Source organism: Trachinotus anak, unplaced genomic scaffold, assembly GCF_046630095.1.
Source record: "Trachinotus anak isolate AG129_WGS33_773 ecotype Australia unplaced genomic scaffold, CSIRO_AGI_Tana_v1 ptg000019l, whole genome shotgun sequence".
Classification (NCBI taxonomy): domain Eukaryota; kingdom Metazoa; phylum Chordata; class Actinopteri; order Carangiformes; family Carangidae; genus Trachinotus; species Trachinotus anak.
The window spans coordinates 26190352-26212360 of record NW_027273870.1 but is presented as its reverse complement, the minus strand read 5'-3'; the positions used below and the strand labels follow the sequence as shown (position 1 = coordinate 26212360).

At 41.4% G+C, this 22009-nt stretch overlaps 2 protein-coding genes across 2 annotated transcripts in view; one reads left to right on the top strand and one right to left on the bottom strand.

Moving 5' to 3' along the window:
- LOC139636328 (voltage-dependent calcium channel gamma-2 subunit-like) overlaps nucleotides 1-7237 on the top strand; it is a 66071-nt gene extending 58834 nt beyond the window's left edge. Inside the window, exons 3-4 of the mRNA XM_071504313.1 lie at nucleotides 1215-1355; nucleotides 5021-7237. Of these exons, the coding sequence (XP_071360414.1) occupies nucleotides 1215-1355; nucleotides 5021-5553 (674 nt within the window). The 3' untranslated portion in view covers nucleotides 5554-7237. The remainder of the gene's footprint in view (nucleotides 1-1214; nucleotides 1356-5020) is intronic.
- A 6320-nt stretch (nucleotides 7238-13557) lies between these two features.
- Nucleotides 13558-21818, bottom strand: ift27 (intraflagellar transport 27 homolog (Chlamydomonas)). Its single transcript, XM_071504317.1, has 7 exons — nucleotides 21277-21818; nucleotides 20678-20757; nucleotides 15637-15696; nucleotides 15188-15247; nucleotides 14848-14965; nucleotides 14038-14147; nucleotides 13558-13861 (listed from the first exon to the last, which is right to left on the bottom strand). The coding sequence occupies exons 1-7, from the start codon at nucleotides 21308-21310 to the stop codon at nucleotides 13757-13759; spliced, it is 567 nt and encodes a 188-aa protein (XP_071360418.1). The 5' UTR covers nucleotides 21311-21818; the 3' UTR covers nucleotides 13558-13756.
- Between the last annotated feature and the right edge of the window lie 191 nt (nucleotides 21819-22009).

Below are 22009 nucleotides of genomic sequence, written 5' to 3'. Positions count from 1 at the left end.
ATAAAGTTTGCAGTTGAACTGACATTTCTGAATGGAAAAGATGCAGAACATTTCCAAAGATGGTTAATGCATGGCTTTAGTATTTCACATGACTACCTACTCCATATGGACATAAAAGTATATGAATTAAAACAACATTAGCTTTAATAATTAAGTTGTCCATTTTTGTCCTTGAGAAGAATGGAAAAGTGGAAAAAATGAATACGATACACTGACCAGCTATGAAAACCGCCAAAAGTTCAGAATTGTGACATTGGCTGCCTCAGAGACCAGATCGAGCTCCGTGCACCATGACAACCCCGAAGCCAATCAGCAAAGCACGCCACGCAGAGGGCAAGCAGTCAGACAGCTGATGGACAGACCGATAGGAGAGGAAAGAGGACAGAGACAGATGGAGAGTTAGAGAGATGGAGCGATAGAGCGATGGAGAGGGGTCTGATAGAGGGGGACAGACACGTTGCCCATTGGAGGAGAGATCTTCAGGACAGATACAAAATGAAGATAAGCAGCACGAGAAAGAAGGGAGGAAAAAGTGTTTAGCACTAAATATATAATAATAATATAGAAGAAGTGGTCAAAGTATAGTGCAATATAATGCTGAATATACATACACAATGTTCAGCCCTGAAAGTGACCTTCCTATACCTACATACCTGGGAACAACTGGTGCTCATTCATTTCAGTGTAATTTTCATTGAAGTTGTAGTATCAGCACAGCACAGGCTTTAAAAACTGCTCCCTGTTGAGCTGCTCAAAGCTGAGAGTCAGCTGTCAAATGGTAACAACAAGCTAGTTCATACTCAACAAAAACACTCCTTCTCTCTTACTGACGGTCCTCTGGGTTTCTTACCCCAACAATACAGCTCCTGATGGAGATTCTCTTCAGCAGGAGGACCCAAGGAAAAGTTTCCAGAACAGTGTTAGCATAGGACAATAACATTTTCTCACCTCACCTGCTACTGATAATTCAACTGTAACAAACTATTTAAAGTAGAGATTAAAGGTTTTCCATGTATGTATGCACGTCATGCTATTTGTTCTCTTCTGATTTTGCAGCTTGCAAAGGGTGCAGCCAAAAAGATTTTTTGACAGCTTTTTCTCTGATGGCTTTCTGATTAATTTGCTGCATTAGACAACAGCCTAAGAGCACCTCAAGAATCCGTGCCTGTGGTGACAATGACAAGTATTTTTTGCCTCGATGTGTGTGTATCCAGGCGCTGTACGAGCCTCCAGTATCTTCCCCATCTTGAGTGTGATCCTGCTCTTCATGGGGGGGCTGTGCATCGCCGCCAGCGAGTTTTACAAGTCACGCCACAACATCATCCTCAGCGCTGGCATCCTCTTCGTCTCCGCAGGTATGAAGAACATCAAGCTTTATTAATTGTCAGCATTCCCAAACAGCTGTTGATCCAGTTGTTCAGGAGTGGTGATGACCAGAAAAAGGAACCTGATTCAGGGAAGTAAATGAAACTAAATTCTAACAAACAGGAGATATGCTTGTGTCTTTGTTGCAATTGAAGCACTAAATACTAAGAAAAAAAAGGACAGAGTTAATTCCTTCATTTATATTTAAGTGTATAGGTGTTTATATGTGACCACTTATACTACTATATCTCTGCTTAGGGGGTTGTACTGTATTTGTGACTCATTTGTGTTTTTCTATTAGTTAGCAAGATATGGAAACTAGCGTCAACAGATTTTATTTAAATTTGTATGTACAGTGGCCCTGAGAGGTCAACGCACTGCAACTTAACAAAACACATGCAAATAGACAAAACACAACCAAATCCAGAAGACATCTTCATCAGTTTGACAACACATGTGCTGCAAATGCAAAAATGACAACAGAAGTGTTTGCAGGGGACACAAAAAAGTGATGAACCCAGCTGGGATGCACTTAGGTTGCATCGGAAATCGCTCACTCATCCATTACTCCCTACGCACTGTCCAGGGAGTTCTATGTAGAGGAATGTATAGTGAGCTCATCGGACACTACGCAGGTCATTTTCCCTGTGCTTTCAGTATGGCAGCAATGCATGATGGGATATATTGCTTGGTTAGTGACCATCATTGTACACTACTTTTCATGCATTGTGGGATACTGAAGTAAGTTATAATAATTTGTCCCAGCCGGGTTTGTCACTTTTTTTGTGTCTCCTGCAAACACTTCTGTTGTTGCTTGTGCTACTTGCAGCGTTTCTGTCTTTGGTTGTGTGAATTTGCAGCACATCTGTTGTCAAACTGATGAAGATGTTTTCTGAATTTGCTTGTGTTTTCTTAAGTTGGGCTCTCAGGAAAGTTTGAACTAATGATTAGTTTTTATTTAGGTTTTAAATAGAGGTGCTGTTCCAGTATTTTTTGGATCATTTTGGAAAAGTTCTATATAAATGATGCAGATCTGCATCCAGAAACACATTTTTTTAAATGCTTTTCTGGTCTTTAAGTAATAGATTTGAACTGTTTTACATTTGCTTTAAAAAAACTGATTCAGAATTGGTCAGATGATATTTTCCCTAAAGTCAAAATACAAAAACAAAGACAGGTATGTTTCCATTTGCCTGACTCAGAGACTTATTACATGGCCCCTCTGATGCTATCTATCCCTGACTTTTTTTTTCACCTGTGTATAAAAGAAAATAAAGAGAGTGAGAATTAGGGCAAGGAGGCAGAGAAACACGTAAAGAGGTGAAGGAAATTCTGGTAGAACAACAGCATCAAAACATCTGAAAACAGACACAGAATTGGGGAGCAGCTGAAAATGAAAATGTCCTGCCTCGGAGGCAGCCGCGGCCATGATGGCGCTCGCTGACCACCAGGTGACGTGTTGCGTAGAAGCTTTACATGTGTGTAGCGTACAACAATCGCCTTGGGATGAAAGCGAGGGAGACAAAGATAGTGCAGGTTGCGATTTCGCCAGAGCATTTTTCTTTGTGTGTGTTTTTGTGCGTGCATACATGTGTGTGTTTGTACTCTGGTTCTAGGCCATGGCCTACTGCGCTGCACTAGATAACTAGTCCCCCTCCAAGTCAAAAGTGAGAGATGCAGTTCTCTCTGTTTTCACTCTCTCTCTCTCTTTCTCAATGTCTGTGTCTGTCTCTCTCGCCCTGTTGCTAGGCTAAGAGGAGGCCACTGGGATTACACTCTAAAAATAAGGTGTCCCTGATACTCTTCTGCTCTGATCCATCTCAATCAGGCCCTCACAGTCCTCACACCTCAGTCTGCCTTTTCTGCCTCTTTATGCATTATTGTTTTCACTGCTTATCAGCATATTTGTCCTTTTGTCTTTCTGTCTGTCCTTGTGTGTATTTCTGGCTACACACGGCCACAGTGATGATGTATGACAAGAGGAATAGGTGATCAAAATAAAGGGAGGGAGAAAAGGAAAGAGAGATGGAGAGAAAATGTGAGAGATGAGATTGACGGAAGATGTGAATTTGAACAGTGGTGGAGGTAGAGAAGGCTAGGTGGGGGTGAGGGGGGGTGAACGACAGATAAAGAGAAAGATATTCAAATAGAATACAAGACATAAATGTAAGAGTGATTCTGGCCCAGTTTGGATCTCACAAAAAGGAAGGAGATCTAGGGGAAGTCAGGGAGAACAGGAGAGAGAGAAAGTGCTGGCTGTCAGTATAGCCACAGTTGAAATCTGTGCTTTTGGAAACGTGTGGTCTGTCGACTAACAGATTCTATTCACATTCATGCTGTTGACACACAGATCTAATAAGTTACTAATTTATTTGAAGCAGATTTCGGTTCCCCGTCACCCTCATCGATCAGCTGTCTTATCTATGACGGACGTCTTTTTAGCCACTCGGCTTGGAGGACAACAGTAGCAACTGAAATGTAAACAAATGCTCCAAATAATGAATTATGCTTTTCTAATCAACAGCTTCACAACAAAGAGGTGTAAATTTACACTGTGAATGAACTGCATGAACATATAGCACTTTTATTCAAAGCACTTTAGCTTAAATCAGCCTCTCATTCATCCTTTCATGCACAACCAACGGCAGTAAGCTATGCCATGCAAGGTGCAACCACTGGAAGTAATTTGGGGTTCAGTGTCAACATGTGGATAGCTTGGGATTGGGCTACAATTAGTGGACAACCTACTCTACGTTCTGAGCCACAGACAGCCCATCACATGATATAAAGAAAACAACAGCAAATTCTCACATTTGAGAAGATATAACTAGCGAATATTTTGAAACATATTTCATTAATGAGATAATCAATTGTTTCTTATTAACTAACCAGCTAACTGATTAATCATTAGCTAGTAGCTACCATACACAGTAAATAGAGATGGATGTGGCCTCTGTGATGTCACCCATCAGTTTCTGAGGGGAGGTTTTAAAGCTCAGAGTGGGCTGCTTCGCCGTTGCCATCTTGGCAGACTGTCTAGCTCCTGGCTAATCACAAATGGACAAAGAAGTGGGGTGTGTGTGGAGCTGAGACTTCGTGGCAATCACCACCTGTCACTCAAAGCGGCCACGCCCTCAACTATGTAGAATTTTAAGCCTTAATGAAATCTAAACAAGACAGTTTTAGAAAAATTCACCCCCTGTACAGTTGTCATGAAAGAGGAAATTAGCTATAGAGACCAAAACCGTTTTTTGTACCAGGCTGTAAACATGTTTATTTCTGCTACAAAGTTGGGCATTTTAACATGGGAGTCTATGAGGATTGACTCACTTTTGGAGCCAGACTCATGTGGCTGTTTGTGGAACTGCAGTTTCTGGCACTTTGGTGTTGGCTTCATTTTTCAGCCCTGGAGGGTGCTGCTTGGTAGCTACATGTAAGCCTTTTGTTATTCAATCCATATAAACTAATAGAATAGATGTAGCACCCAGAAGGAGAGTAGAGTTGAAGGGAAAATCCTAAAATTGTTGTTGCCTGAGCAATTTCTTTCAGCTGTGATGTCTGTGGTTGCTGAATGTGTTTTTTTTTTTTTTTTTGGAATAATAGTTTGGCTGTGTTTTGCTTTAATCTTATCTCCCTCCCTCTTTCCTTGTTCCAGGCCTGAGCAACATTATAGGAATCATTGTGTACATATCAGCCAACGCTGGGGACCCTTCCAAGAGTGACTCCAAGAAGAACAGCTACTCCTATGGCTGGTCCTTCTACTTCGGCGCCCTCTCCTTCATTATGGCCGAAATGGTGGGTGTGCTGGCTGTGCACATGTTCATTGACCGCCATCGGGAGCTACGTGTGGGGGCGCGAGCCGCTGACTACCTCCAAGGTGCGGCCATCACGCGCATCCCCAGCTACCGCTACCGTTATCGACGCCGCTCACGCTCTTCATCCCGCTCTACGGATCCCTCACACTCCCGCGAGGCATCGCCAGTGGGCCTGAAGGCCTTCGGGACGCTGCCCTCCACCGAGCTATCCATGTACACGTTGCCCAAGGGCCAATCGGGCACCCCGACAGCCACCTATAACTCCACGGAGAGGGACCACAACTTCCTGCAGGTCCACAACTGCATCCCGAAGGACCTGAAAGACTCAGGCGGCCACAGCAACACCGCCAACCGACGCACCACACCTGTATGAAACTGAGAGAGGGCCCTCAGACACTAAAAAAATCAGAGGGAACTTGGGGGGAGGCGGCAAAAGACAGATGGTGTAAGGAGATGGAAAGAGGAAGAGAAGGGGGCTTAAATGGATTGATGGAGTGAGGGGTAAGCGACAGGAGGGAAGATCTGAGCGCTCCACAGCACCTCAGATGATCAGAGTTTAAAAAAAAGGAAACAGAAAAAATGCATAAAAAAAGAAACATGCATGATTTTCCCATCTACCATTGTTTAACGAGTTTTGAACATGTTTATAAAGATTTGAGAGGGAGGATGGGGAAAGAGGAGTCGGGAGGGGGGGTGGTTGTCTGTCTCGGGGCTGTGGAACCATGGAGTGGTGGGCTTGGCCAGACTGCCCATTTAAAGGTGAACTTTATATTTTTTACTCTTCCTCAGTCTGATGAAAAAGGGGCGTATTTTGCCCCTCGGCCCCGCCTATGATCCCGCCCTCGCACTACCAACCCACAAGCCCCCCCAGCACACACACCCTAACCTCCCTTACAACCCACTCCTTTCTTTAGTTGCTGTATCTTCTTGATTTCATTCTTTATTCGCATTAATACTGTGAACCATTGCGGTGTGGGATTTTAGCAGGGAGCAATTCAGGCCGCAAAAAAAAGAGTAAAAAAAAGAAAAAAAACACATAAGTTAATATATGTATTGATTATATATAAATATATGAATATATATGTTAATAAATCATGACTAGACTTCCCTGGTGCAAAAATATCAACAAGAAAAAAAAAGAAAACAAAGTAACTTACAAGTGAAACTAAATCAAGTCGTCATGGAAACCAAACCAAGATGGAGGATTCATCGTGACTGGCTCCTTCGACAGTCAAAGGCATCAGCCTACTTGATAAACTGATACTGGTTAGTATTAGACACATTATCACATTCTTTTACTACAACAAAAAAAAAATCTTTTGGCCTTCCGCCGAAACCCTGGCAGCCATCTTTGTTTAGGGTCAACTAGAGGTGAAAACTTGACCTCACTTTTTTTGCTCCATGAAGGGGCGGATTGAAGAGAGAACTCTGGGTAATGGAGGATCTCTCTGCAAACTTGAAGAAGACTGTGGACTATGAAACGTCACTACTGCCAAAGACACAAAGTAGTGCGTGAGAGAACAATGGCTACCAGCGAGGTGAAGCTAAGTGACTCCAAAAAATTAAGAATTTACATGCATGCTAATCAAAATCATCCGATCTGCTTTTAAGGAACCTATGTTTTGAACAATTGAACAATGATACCATGTAAGGGCAGTGGGAGTGACAAAGTAGAAATTAATATTACAGTACTGTGTCTATTTCAATTTTTCTGTTTTTTTTTCCTTTTTTTTTGAGTGGGTAATTTGGGGTGGGGCTTCATTACGCTTGAAACAAAAAGAACAAACTTTGGAGAACGTATCAAGGCTTTTTTTAACAGAAGAAAATCTTCTTGCCTTTTAATTTCGTTATTTTCTCGGTTCCTTTGAACTCTCACACAGCCTTAGTCTCTTTCTTTGTCTCATTTTTCTTGTTCTTTGGTTTTTGCGTTGTGTTGTTGTAAATGGGAATTTAAAAAAAGCGTAATGTCTTTCAAGGTGCCAAAACTGAATGATTCTGAACTTGGATGCATCAATCCTGATGACGAATAAAAATTGAACCCCCCGTAGGGAACAGAACGAGTCATTGTTGTATCATGTTTGGTCCAAAAACACAATGTTAAGAGTCACAGCATTTTAGCATGAAAGAGACAGAGAAAGACGAGAGAGAGACAAGAGAAGAAGACATTTCTAAAATGACAAACTGAAAGAAAGACAGTACCAGCGTTATGTTGGTCATTTTAACCTTTTGAAAGAATCAGAAAAGGTCTGATGGTTGAGACCCACTCAACTTGGTGCAACGCAAAGCAAAGTTCTCCTCTTCCTTTTCCTTGGGCACCAAATGAATTGTGAGATAGCAGGAGATGTGAGAATGTGAAAAAAGGAGGGTTGAAAGACAAGCAAGTTAATCTTTATGTAATATGCTGGAAGTTTGCTCTGTCGTGTTTTGCTAAAAAGGAAAATATAATGCAGTGCTGGGCTTGGAGGGGTTTTTTTGTTGTTTTTTTTTTGCAGGTGTGGACAAAGTCTGCAGAGGATAAGATCATTATTGCAGGTCTGGGATGTCTCTTTTTGTGTGTCTCTTGCCTCCAAGATTACTGATGCAAAGAATAGCATTGTACTGATTGGTACAAAGTCACAACTCGCTAGCCCACACGCCCACAGCAACAAACAAGAAGTGTGTAGGTGAGGCTGCCAAATATGTTTGCTTCCAATGGGTCTTAACCTTCAGCCCAACCCATTAGCTTTCTTGCTAAAGAGGGAAAAGTTTACTGCTCACATTCAGTTGTAGCTTGATGAACAGCTCAAAAACTGACTTTTAAATGTGAACGTTAGTAAGTTTAGATGCTAAAAGGTGCAAATTCTTGCAGCTTCGTGATTTCAGCTGGATTGTACTGTAATTCGTCCATGCTTCAGTGGAAAAGCTGCATACAATGCCATCACACATACATCATAATGAGCGGGCTCTCTTTTGCTATAGCATAACCTGCCTCAGCCTCACTGTCTCATAGCCTGCTGCTCATTTTCTCACAGAAAACATTAGAATAGCTTTATCTTACGGGGTTAATGGTGGTAACAAATGCAGCACTACATTGCATCACAGGAAGGACTTCGTCAGGGGGCAAACAGTGTGTATTGTAACATGTTAGTGGGATTTACCAACAGTGTCACACTGTTTTTAATCTATTGATGACAGTGTACAATGAACCCCTTGTCCTTTCTCTATTTAAATGGTTTTTTTTTCAAATTACTCATTCATCCACTTATTCAACCTGTCATGTCCTCGTTCACTCTGTCACTTTGGGTGATTCACTGTCATTCATTCACTCCTCATATCACATCCCTGTTCGCTCATTCACTCCCTCCCTATCTCCCTGTTAGCTGGCTGACCTGCCGTTCTATCAGTTGTAGAATAAATGTCACATTCTTCAACATCAGCCTCAATGTCCTGCTGCATGATACTCTGTCTCTGTGTGCTCCCTCTCTCTCTCCTTCTCCTCCTCTATCCCTCCTTCCCTCACTCTTTCTCCCTCTGTCTCTCTCCCTCCTCCCCTGGTGCGATGATCAAAGTGGCTGGCATGTCTCTCTGCAGTACTGCTGTGATCACTGAAGAGAGGCGAGCGAGGGAGGGAAGAGGAGGGAGGGAGGAGAGAGGAAAAGGGAGTGGAGGGAGCAGTTGTTCGGCCTGATTCGAGCAGCATCACACTGCCTCCCTCTGGTGTGGAGGTACATGATGATTTTCTCCTGTTAGTATTGAACACGATGACCTCACCAAAGTGCATGAATCTGCTTCAGTCTATTTTAACACCAGAAACATAGTGGAGGGTAAATTCAGTTCACTTTCTCATTTGCAGAACAAGACTAACTTTTCTTTTAAGATTAACATCGGTATGACTCTAAACCAATGCATATGGGACCGGAAGTGTGTTGCTAGAATAATTAGTTGAACGGCATTAATCAGTTTATAAACTGATAAATTAAAATCTACTTTAGAGTAAGTAAATCATTATGTGTGTAGTGTGTAGTGCACTATAAAGTAGATAAAATTTTATCTAAGCACAGGACCATATAGTGAGCGAGTGGGTGCTCTGAACATGGCTACAACTCCACCAACACAACACGTGGCCAATCAGAGCGTGTGTTGCTGCCCTGTGAGTCTGCTTACACATCTTTAAATTAGAGGCTGTCTTTCAGTTGAAGTGACACGTAATATGAAAACTGATAGGGTGAAACCATGTAGTAGGAAAAATGGGCTGTGAGATGGGATATGACAAGCAGACATTTATAAGTAAGTGGATGGAATAACAAAATAGCATTTTAGTTTTGTTTTTTCAATTCCTGTTTTGGAAATTCAGTTGTTGATCAGAGATTTAAATGCAGAATGAGGAGAATTTTTTTTTGGGTGGGAGCAGCTGCTAGACAACCTGAGGTGAGTTTGCAGGAAGTTACTGCTCCCAGCCTAGAAGTAGTCTGGCACATAACCCTCCATAAAATCGTTGTTTTTGCACTTTTTTAACGGCCATGCAAATGAGCAAATCAAATTAATGAGCTTTAAAGGTGCTGATAGGCAGATTTTGTTAGTCTTGGACTATAAGCCAGGTTAGCATTTCCCCCCTGTTTCTGGTCTTTATGCTAAGCTAAGCTAACTGGCTGCTGTCTTCCTAAAAGAAAATAAAAGGAATTGAGGATGCTATTTGTTGCAATTTACAACATACCTTTTACGAGAGCACAAACATCACAGTTATTTCAAAAATAATGTCAGGACTTTTAAATATAGCACCTACAGGGGGTTTAATTTCCTTTAAATGTGAATATAAATTATTCTTTTTGGCTGCTATTTTTTGCAAGAAAGGGCATTGTGTTTCTGAGATGGCAGAAAACAATGTAATAATACATTTGTGCTGTTATGCAGGTGAGCTTGGAGGCATTGTGGCTGAATTTTGTCACGCCACAGTTCAGACAGGAGGGTAGCAGATTTGGGGGAACAGCTGCTATGTCCTCGCTCACCTGCAATTAGCAAGCTTTTTAGGTCACGGACAGTTAGGGGCTATGGAACAAGCCATGCTTAGACACACACACACACACCTACACACACACACAGAGCGAGAGAGAGAGACCAAGGTTGATGTCAGTTCACTTTTAATTCAGGCAAATGAGCACATTAATATGAGTTATATTTAATTTGGTGTGTCAGATTGAGGAAATAAGAGAGAAAGTCACCAGACAGACGGAGAGCTGATCTGCAGGAGCAGTGTGAGGATCGTAAAAAGAGCAAGTGTAGGTGTAAGATATGAGCTGCAACTCTTCGCCCTGTGCTCAGGCAGTGTCATGAATACAAAACTCTGTTTTAGTGTTTGTTTGGGTGAAGCACTGCAGAGAAATATAGCCAAAATAAAGCCCTGATGTCCCAGGGCAGACTTAGACCTTGCACAGATATGATGTGTTGAGATGCACAGATAGGAACACTGGGGCCAATCCCAGTCGAGTTTGTAATGGAGTCACCGGCTGATCACCAAACATACTTCATGCATTTTTATGTGATGTAAAAGAGCACAGCGAGCATAATTTGTAAAATTTGAGTGTATGCCTGCATGACATTTCTAAGTAATCCAAGTGTAAATAAATGAGGTTTTATCCAAACTTACTACTTAGTACTTAAGGTGTTTCTTCCACTTTTGCTACTTGAGAAAATTTTCATTGCAGCATTGCAGTTTTAAAGGTCTGATATTGTATAAAGTGAGATTTCCATGTCGTGTCATGATGATAATTAGCTGTATATTTCAAAACTAATATGAACCGACCTGCCAGTACCAGAAAAAGCCCAATGTATGGTTCAGAGATACACTGTAGGTGTCTGCACATAGACATATGGCTGCACCACTTGCAAAGTGTGCTGCACAAATAGGGAAGCAAGATAAAGCAGCTGAAACTTTGTATGTAAGGTCATGATTGGTAGAAAATCAGTCATTAGACCTTCAGCTTTAATGCACAGAGGTCTATGCATTTAAATTACATCATCATTTCCAGCCTGTATGCAGCACGTCTTTACATATTTTCTTTAATCTTTTCGTAAGTGCACTAAAAAAGTATGATAAAAGTATGCGGTATCTCTCTGCCTTATGGCTGCACAGAAGCACATTGTTAACGCAGTAAGAAAGAGCATGGCAGCACTACAGTAGCGCTGTGCCCACTGGGGCCATGCATGATAAAATACAAGCACTTACGCTTTAAATAAAAGCACCCACCTAATGGCACATGTAAGCATTAATATGTAATGCAATACCAGTTTTAAAATATTCCTTAGTGGTCTGCTGAATACTGCAAAAAGATCCTGCATTCATTACTGCACATTATAAGGTGGTGTTTGGTTCTACTTTTTCTAATGAACTTAACCAAACTATGGAGAAAAACTGCGGTTGTCATCCCACCGTCAGAAACGTCATACATTTAACCTCTATCACCTACTGCAGAGCTCGGCTTTGCAGTGACCACTTTTTGCTCTCTCTTGTGGCTAAAAGGTGAACAGCTGTTGTTCCTGCTGTGCTTTACGTCTGCACATTTTCAATACGAATTACTGAAAGTGATTGACTGTTTTTAGATGGTACAGATGACTGAGTATAATAAGAGTGCCACCAAAATAGACCGGGCCTGACATTTCTTGTGATATCAGACCACTCTTTTCAATATCTGTGGAAATGAAGACGTCTCTCCCAAAGCAATAAGCAACAGCCCACACTCCATCCTGTGATGTTATTAAGTGATATTCCCAAGGCTTGATGCTCTATTTCAAATGAATAGAAGACAGACTGTGGAGTGCTCAGAGTGACTTTCCAGGGATAGTCAAGAGCTTGTGTTACACTCATACATTTACTTATTTACATTAAACGCTCAGCTTTGATTCAGCACTGAAGGAAACCACTAGTTGGCAGTTGCTTACACATTACACGCATTTATATGCATATTGTTGGGCACAAATGAAGAGAACAGATGTAAAATCTACATACTGGTACACAAAGCTCTGTAATGTGACAGACAATACTGCTATTATTTGGATTCTGTTTCCAGAAAGAAAAAAATCTGACACACCAGCAAAGACATGCAGACACCATCACACACTCACACACACATTACAAACACAACAACAGTAAGGACAGAAAGAACCAGAACAAGATCCTAATTGCTATAATTATGATCACCCACTCAAGGAGTACAAAAACACTGTGCTGCAATAACAATTACAAGTTGTTAAATACAGAGTTTGTAAAGAAGCTCATTACAAATCAGTTTTCATTTTACAGGAAATAAGTTGTCCAATAACTTCCTTTATGTATTATCTAATAACCTCATATGTTCTGGAATAATAATAGTTTCTCAATACATGTCAAACAACAGCTGATACAGAAAACTGAAAGAGAGAATGATCAAAAATCATATTCAATGACTGCATCCTCAATGTGACAGAGACTATCTCATCATCATTACAAGCACAGTCACTTTCAATGTGGTGCATAATGAGATAAAAACCATTGTGTCTGACTTGAACTAGCGCGCCCTCATTTGAATGGTGGCAGCTGGTCTGAGAGGCAGGGAGAGAACAAGGACGCAGCTTTGACCTGGTTTAAATAGGAGACCGCTGATTAAAATGGTGATTACTGGTTGTTAACCACGGACATGACTGAAATGATGTGAGAGGGCTGCAGCTGGGGGGGTTAACACAGCGAGAGAGAGAGAGCGAGAGAGGGAAAGAGAGGGAAAGAGAGGGAGAGAGGAGACATCAAGTGAGAAGGACGAGTTTAAATAAAGGCAACAAACCAGGGAGAAACTGATAAAGGCGGAGAGAAAGAGAAAGTGAGACAGAGAGAAAAGGACGGAGCAAGTGAGAAAGAGATGGAGAGAGATGAGGGAAGAAGCACACAAGGAAGATGAGGCCAAGATCAAAATGACATTGAGATAAAAAGAAAACAAGGGGAGGGGAGGAGAAGATAAATAACTGTGATTTTAAACCTTAGTCCCAACTAAAATCAAGGGCAGATATCTATGCAGGGGAGAGGAGAGGAGGGGAGGGGAGGGGAGGGGAGGGGAGGGGAGAGGAGAGGCGAGGAGGGGAGGGGAGGAGAGGGGAGGGGAGGGGAGAGGAGAGGAGAGGAGAGGAGAGGAGGGGAGGGGAGGGGAGAGGAGAGGAGAGGAGAGGAGAGGAGAGGAGGGGAGGGGAGGGGAGAGGAGAGGAGAGGAGAGGAGAGGAGAGGAGAGGAGAGGAGAGGAGAGGAGAGGAGGCACACACTCTGCTTTTTCCTCCACACTGAGCTGGAGTCTCATTGTGGTTTTTTGGTAATGACCTGACCATCACTGTGAAAGTAACCCCCACTATCTATGCACAGAGAAAAAACAGGACCCACCGCTGACTTTCAAAGAAAAACAACTTTATTCATAGGCGTATAAAAATATTCTGAACTCTGTTGCATGGCAGTTAAAAAAGAACATGGGGTTTCTTTGAACTGCCTCACATGTATCATCCATACAGCTTATTAAATTCTCTGAATGGAAATCCTGCATCTCCTGTCCTACTGATGAAAAGTCAAGGTGTGTGTGGGAACGGGTCTAGCCTGGACTTAAGTTCTGGATGGTTTCCCGGCGCTCTTGATACAGAGAGTGGAAGGCCCGGGCTAAACTGAGGAGTGGCGCATCACAGTTCTCCATATCCCTCTGTGAGAGACAAACAAGGACACGCAGTGATTAATATTGTCGAATGTCACTGTTTTGTATGCAAAGACAGGCATTATGGTATTTTTGTCATGGGTATCCTTCCAAAGTGGGAACAGTTAATGTCCACTATCTCCCAACTGAGCCAAATGAGGGCAGGTATATTGAACTACACTCACGACTGATGTCTCGTAGTACTCCAACCCCTGGCTCTGGGCCCATTCCTGGGCCTCAGATGCCTGTACCTCCCTTCTATCAGACAGGTCTGACTTATTGCCCACCAGGACACCTGAAACACATACAAATGCACATGTTCACATAAACACAGACTCAGGCAAAAGTGACCATCAACCTGAAAAATGCTCTTTAATGTAAGGACAAAGCAACATATTTACAGTACATGGCCAAACTGTAAACTTTGCTGCTGCACTGGATCTTAGACCAAGAGGGTTAAAACTGGACAACCTCTGCATAGCTTATGGTTCTCACCTGGATGGCCTCCACTGGTTAAAGATGTACACTGTTCCATATATATTTCTACAGATGTCGACATTATCAACCACTGCAGATATACAAGTACTGGTTTACGCTGAGCTGTACGTTGACTGCAAAAGTAACAGTTAATTGCAGTTTAAGAATACCAAAAATGTGTTTGACATCATTTGAAATACCATTAATATCATTGTCTTTATATTTTCAACTTATCAATACAGGATAACCAAAAATATTTTTTGTTAATACTTTAAAAACAAATTTGGCTATTTAGCCATCTGATTTTTTCTCTCTTGAATATCATGAAATGTATCAGCCTCAAAATCCAGTATTGTTTGGATCATAGTCCAAGAAATTCCATAGCCTTTCCAAAACACGTGAAAATCCCTCACATAATATACCACAATTAGAAAATAATTCGAAGTCACTTCACAATTTAACAATTTCTGACAGCATGCCAATACTCCAGAAATACTTTGACCTTTAGGGTGCGTCACCTGGAACATGGAGACCCTGGCAGCGGGCACGGACTCTCTCCAACCAGTGGCTGCAGTTGGCGAAAGACTGCTCACTGGTCAGGTCAAAAACCAGGCACAGCAGCGATGGCTCACCCCACTATGGAAGGGAGTGGTGACGGGTGTTGACGAGGAGGGAAGGGTTGTTGCAGGTTTAATGAAGAGAGGAAGTTAGTTTTACATTAGCTTACGTCTTTCTACTTCTGTGACAAAATAAATAATACTACAGTAGCTCCCCTGTGTTTGTACTTTATGTAGTTTTATCGAAATGGAGCCTTAGATGGTGGTTTTACTAGTTTCATGCAACTTGAGAAACTCTCACCATTTTCTCGCAGGCTTCCACTAATGTCTCCTTTCCTGCAGAGTCTATTATGTAGAGCTCCTGGAGGGGAAAGCAGTGGAAAGAAGGGAAGGAAAGAGGTGTTATACATGGAGATTTAGTCAAATTACATGCTATTAAACTTCCTATTTTCTTTGGCAAGGCCATTCACATTCTTCCTGCAATGCTACCCTACTGCTTACTGAATACAGATGAGAAACTGACAATAGTATATGTCTGGGAAAACTTCTTCCACACTGAGTGATGGTCTCCAATTCTCGCCACCCACCTTCCGTGATATAGTGAGGTTCAGAATAATTAAGAAGCTTAAACCATGTTTGGCTGCCTTATAAAGCATCTGTTAGCATAATGTAGCTTGTACTCAACATGGCTGCTGGTTATAGTAAGTTATAAGCGGAGTGAGAGTGAGAAGACTGAATGGCTGGACTCACCACGCTGTCATTTGTCTCTGGGATGTTGACACATTTCATCAGCAGCTCCACTCCAGTTGTCTGACGAACAAGCACCACAGAGATGTTAATTAGGATTTTGTTTTGTAACGTAAAGCTAAATGTCCTTCGTTCAGATTGAGGCTTCTAAAATAAAACATCTGTCATTTGTTGGTTTTTTGATATCTGAAATTCTTGTATTTTCAGCTACATTTTTTTATATGTGATTTTTTTGGGGGTTTCTTTAACTGTATTCCCAGGATGCAGTTGGTCAAATCACATTATACCTGTACCTGTCTAAATACAATCAACATCTCCAACACTCTTTCTACTGTGGAAGAGAAGAGAAGAGAAGAGAAGAGAAGAGAAGAGAAGAGAAGAGAAGAGAAGAGAAGAGAAGAGAAATGTGGTTGTCACAGAGTTGCCACTACACAGAGTAACACAACAAACTGTCTGGTGTGATTTATTGTTCATGTCAAAACATGAGTGTTGCTAATTAGCAGCTTGGCTCGGCTTGAAAGCAAATTCTCAGTCCTGATGTTCAAATCCTGACCAGACCCTCTCTCCTGCGTCTCCATTACTCTGGATCTTATTATTCTTAATGTCTCAATAAAGATAAATACCTTAAGGGAGGGGACTATCAGCTCTGTTTAAGTCTGAGAATGATACTACCCCCTCTTGAGTCTGTCAGTGGAAACAATTAAGACATACTGTGTGTCTTGGTAATTAAATATAACAGTGAGGATTTATATTTACACAAGGTTCCTGGTAGTTTGCTAAGTCTGTGGTCATTCTCGCAGACCACTTTCTCATCTGTAATTCTGAGAGGTACAACACTGGCCAGCTGATAAATAGTGATGATTTAAACTTTGGTTACAGCGTCTGATGGAAAAATGCTGCAGAGCTTGGACACAAACAAAGTTAATAAGTGGAGGTTTTAAGAGGTTTAGTAAAAGCTGCAATAACTCACTCTTTGGCTACTTGTGGGCAGCACAAACAAACAGTTTGAGTTGTGTTTGCGTCCACCTAGCAAATCCAAGTCCAATATTCACTCTGTTTTTGGAGAGACATGTGACTCTTTAGCTGCTAAATGGTCCCCCGTGTTCATCAGCTAGTTGCTAACTTTGTCAGTCTGCTGTTTGGTGCTGGGCAGGGGTTTTTAAACAGCCGCTTGCTGTGGCTGGTAACAACGCTAATGAGAGCGGTGAGAGCGAACTCCATAGAGCTGAGGGGAACTGCAGAGTCAGGTGATGATTCTCTGTGGATTTGACGCTGCAAGCAACCCCTCTGACATGCAAGTTATCATGTGATCCACTGTTCATATAAAAATACTGATTGGAGCCCCTTTGATAGAAGACGTTCTCAAGTGTTGAATGTTTTCCACACACAAGCAGCTGTACAAAATCCATTTTACCTAAACAAAACTAACACTTTCTCCAGCCGACAACTAATGCAAGGCGTCTTCTTTGGGAGCCAAAAATCACCAGAGATGCTGTGAAAATGCTGTTGCAGGCACACAGCAAGTAGTTGAGATTTTTAAGGAATTAATAAAGGGCAAATAGAGGAGGCAGAATGCAGGCAGGAGAGTGTAAGGAGGAAATAATGAATCTGGTCTCGTCACAGATGCACCTTCTTCACAAGCTGTGAGATCTAAAGCAGTCCTAAGTGGACGGGATGGTTGCAGGCTGCCTTTTGCCACTATGCATCCAGTGGTATGAGATCAGTGGTGACCTTGAAGAAGCAAGTTGAGGTTTCTTCACATCAGCACCAAACTCTAAATTGATCTGATCTCCTGCGCTCACTCTTAACCGAGCGTGTCAAATGCCAGGGACTAAAACCCTGAAAACACACACCTATTTTTCACACTCATTGCCTCTGTGAATTGCAAATGCACACACACACACCCTTCAGACCAACATTTACCAGATTCTTACACAGAAACAGTTCATAACAAGAATCCTGTGGCGCACACACACACACATGCTGCAGCGGTCCCACTTTGGAGCGGTCTAATGAGCTGGTGTGATGCATAGGAAGCCTCTCGCTGGAATGTCAATGAGGGCCTATTAGTAACAAATAAGCTTGGAATATTGCTAACGGGCCGTCTGACATTTTCAAAGGAGGACGTGAGCAGAATGGCCGACAGCCTCAGCTACCCTTCAAATTCAAAAGTTGAAGAACATCAGGGATGACTTAGGTGTCTACACAAGGAGTAACTCTTCACAGCACCAGCTTCTTCTTTTATATTAGTCACAATGGTAAGGACACGCTGTTCCCTGTTTCCATCTGCAGTGAAATCTTACAGAGAAAATTCAACCCGAGACATTTCATACTGCTTCAAACTGCTACCAGCAATCCACCTTGCAGTCGGGAGTGTAAGGTGATGTGTTCATAGTGGTGCGAAATTGGTATAAACAACATGAAGACAATTTTGCTGTTCTTAGAGACTAATCAGGGCTTGTCCTAATCAGAGCTTGTCCTAATCAGACCTTGTCCTAATCAGACCTTGTCCTAAAGGCAGTGGACTCAAAACCAAAAGAGTTTACCTCTTTGGGAGCATGAATGTGCTCAGCAAATCTAATGGCAATCTGTGGATTAGAATACAGGATATCCTAACATTTTAGCCTGAGGATGGCACCAAATGAAACATCAAGGAGGGTCCAACGTGGAAAGGGTTCATCCTCTTGAGGGCATCAAGGAGTTCAGTGAATTTCATGTAAATCTGTCAGTCAGTTTGTATTATTTCTTATTCTTATTTTGATAATTCTGGCCAATTTGTGGCATGAGGGGAAAGTATCATAGCGTCATGAAAAAAATAAACAAGATTCATCCTCTGGGAACCATCAATATCCACAGCAACCTTTACAGAAAACATCACTGAGAAAAGTGTAAGGGGAAATTTGACCCAGAGAAAAGTGCTGAAACTAAAAGTCAAATGAAGGACAAAGATAAATTAGAAATTCATCTTTTAGGAGTATGGATATTATCCATATCAAACTTCAATGTGAATCTGACCAGTAGTTGCTAAGGCATTTCTAAAGCTTTCTTCATTTTCAGTGTGGCACTTTTACACTGAAAATATCTGTTCTCAAAATGGAAACTCTTGTTATTTTTGCTATTGCTACTTTCACTACCATTATGGAAACTGGTTTAAATAATGACACATAATATACATAGGAACAACAAACATTTGCAGTGAACAGCTTCAAAGTTTTTGAAGGTTGAACTCCTCTCAATTGAAGCACTTGGCGTCAAGTGAGCATTAAGTTAAAAATATTTCAACTAATAAAAAGCAAGCAACTGGCTTCAAATAGGTATTTTAACAGTTGCATAGCAACAGCAGAGACCGTGACCAGCACTTTCCCATGGGCATTTCTTTCAGCGCATTCAGTTAATAAAGCTGTGTCTGGTGGACACAGGCCCTTGATCTACAGGTGCACTTTACAAACCTGCATTTCTCCCCACTTACTTTCAACGTGATATCCCTTTGTCATTTTCCCATTTTTAAATTGAATTGACACAGATGTGTTAAAGCTTGGCTCGAGTTGAGTGAGCACACATACTAAGCCAGGGCAAATTAAAAATGCAGCAGTATTGCAGTGCCTTTCTACTTTGTTAATACTCTACTAGTCCATCATGAAGAGACATGCACAGCATCACAACTAAGCAGGTATAGGTTTAGGTTTAGGTAGTAGGAGGAGGAACTGAGCACTGCTGTTGTGTGCTTGTTAAGTACCTGGTTCTGGTGGCTTTCCAGAATCCTGCTGTATTAATTATCGACGTTCCTGTCACCTCAGAACCCCCAATACTGCTGACACAGCAAGAGTTGAACAAACACACATAAACACACACATGCACACACATGCACACACATGCACACACATGCACACACAAACTTGGCTTTTGTCCAGTATTTTACTCACCAACCTGTTCTGCACTCTAACCATTTGCAAGGCTTAATAGTAAACTCAGTAAATGCAGCAAACAAACAAATGTGTGCAAGCTGCTCAAATGCATATATTGATTCTCTCAAGTGAATGCATTCACTTGCATGTGCAGTGCATGCATTTAGTCTGCAGCCCTTGAAACATTGACAGAGGGAATCAGTGAGCAGCCATGACCCCATATATCACAGAGTGAGGTTAATGACATAGTTCCCTCCCTCATGCAGATTAGCATAAATAATGTAGATTAGCCTACTCTGCATCAGCATTAATTGGTATATTATGCTGTCTTGCACTTCAGTGATTCCTGTGGTAGATTTAAGAGACCTCTGCAGGTCCTTGAAAAGCTTACAAGGAGTTTCACTAAAGGAACTACATATAGTATGCAATATAATCCTGATTTTCATATAATTATAATAATAATAATATATAATTTCCTGAACATTATAAGACTTGATGATTTACAGCCTATGCATAATTACATCTTGAATAAGTCTTGAATTGAATACTTTTCAAATATGTGACTATACACAATTAACTGTGCAACCTTACTCCCCAGCTACTTTATTACTGCTTAACTGTACTGTCTATATCTATAAACATATATGAAGCCTGCTAAGATCTCAACAGGTCTGAGCACTCTGGGGTTTTCCTGTAAATATAATTCTGAATACCAAGTGGGACTAAAAGAGTGCAGACTAAAGCAGCAGTTTTTTTTTTCTGATTAACTTGCTGCTGTTGTCTCAGGCAGGACTGAATAGCTGAATACTGGACAAATACTGCAGCACTTCATAGCACGTGGATGAGAGTATTCCCAACATACTGCTGTCTATTCTGGACTGGCAATAAGCCAGGATTCAATGCAAAAATATAAGCCTGTGGCCAGTCTCTGCAACAGAGCACAGACCAATCCTCAGATGCCTCAAACAGCTGTTTTACAACCCAATTCCTCTGTTATGATTGTGTGATGTGAATATAAACAGTATATACTTATTATTATGAGGTTGTGATACTCAACAGTGTATATGAAATTCCATGCTCTTGCATTGCACCTGGGAACAAACCAGGAATCCTTTATTTATATGAGTTAATGCTTTTACCATGCTGTAGTTCTTTTGGAAGAGAGCACCATCACTGTGGAACACATGAGAAAGGGCACTTTTCCCCACTGCAGCATCTCCTACATACACACACACAGATAGAAAGACAAAGAGAAATTCATAATTTGTGTGTGTTTAAATTGTGGCTCATAGTTTCTCATAATTTCAGGGTATATAAGTGTATACTGAAGGTGCTTTGTCAATTACATTCATCATTCACCTTCCTTTCACTGTCAACCTTGGTATTGCCAAGGTTTAGAGCTGGTATTGCTAAGCTATCCGACAAACACAAGCATTTGTTTTGTATCAAATATCTACAACCAGAATCACAACATCGGAAGTGTTATACATGGTACTGAAGAAAGGAGAGCCAGCAAATTGTTTGCATTCTTATTCCGATTAAACCTAGTTATACTCAAATAAACTCCAATTGTGCATGTTTAGGTAAGTATTAGACAGAGGACTATTTGTTTATCTCTGGTCTGTTAACGCCTAAGTTGAACCGACCACGGCGGGTTTAGCAGCGGGTTGGTTAGCTTTAGCCTTCGTACCGATAGCCTTAAGTCACAGAAGGATGGGATAAGTTCACAAACTCTTACCGACAACCAGACACCTCGCCCTCAGCTTCACCATTGCCGCTGGTAAGGTCCAGACACCGCCAGTAAACTCTCTCGTTTCATTAATAAAGCTAAATAAGCCCTGCTTACTGGTTCAGCTGTTTATGCATCTAAATTTCTTCTTCACTGTGCCTCGGCAACATGGACACAACGCGTCTCTTAGCAACCAGCCACGGAGGTGTTTCATTGGTCCAGCTGGCGAGCACGTACAGCGCGTAGCTGCGCTGTCATTGGCTGGTTGTGAGGACGTAAAAGGAGCTTTTCCGGGGTATTTTTCCCTTTTAAATGTCTGCCAGGCAAGTCTTCTTTAAATTGGTGGTAGGACTCACTATGGCTCTAAACTAACTATAATATATAAAATATATTAATGGTGAAGTTCTGTTGGTCGGGCACAGTAAACACTTTGATAGTAAGAACTGCCTGAAAAGGTAATTTATGGAAAGAAGGACTTAATATTTCAAAAGCAAAACCCACTGCGACCACCAGAGGGCGGGATTTCTTCCCTTAGAATTACAAATCTCTTATATATATATATATATATATATATATATATATATATTTTTTTTTTTTTTTTTTTTTTTTTTTTTTTACATGGGCCTAGACTTTTTGTAACGGTGATGTATTGCTTTAAAATTTATAATCGGATTGTTACAGTTTTTTTTTTTCCAGACATGAATCAAGGTCATGAGTAAATATGAAGCCACTTTAGAGCAAA

Bases quoted from the DNA above. Each gene is read 5' to 3' on its own strand.
- ift27 (XM_071504317.1), bottom strand. From the start codon at position 21,310: ATGGTGAAGCTGAGGGCGAGGTGTCTGGTTGTCG. The intron at 15,697-20,677 runs GTAAAAGCATTA...CTTGTTCGTCAG, and splicing joins TCCAAAAGAACTACAGCATG to ACAACTGGAGTGGAGCTGCT. The intron at 14,148-14,847 runs GTGACGCACCCT...TATGTGTTTCAG, and splicing joins CCAGGGTCTCCATGTTCCAG to GTGTCCTGGTGGGCAATAAG.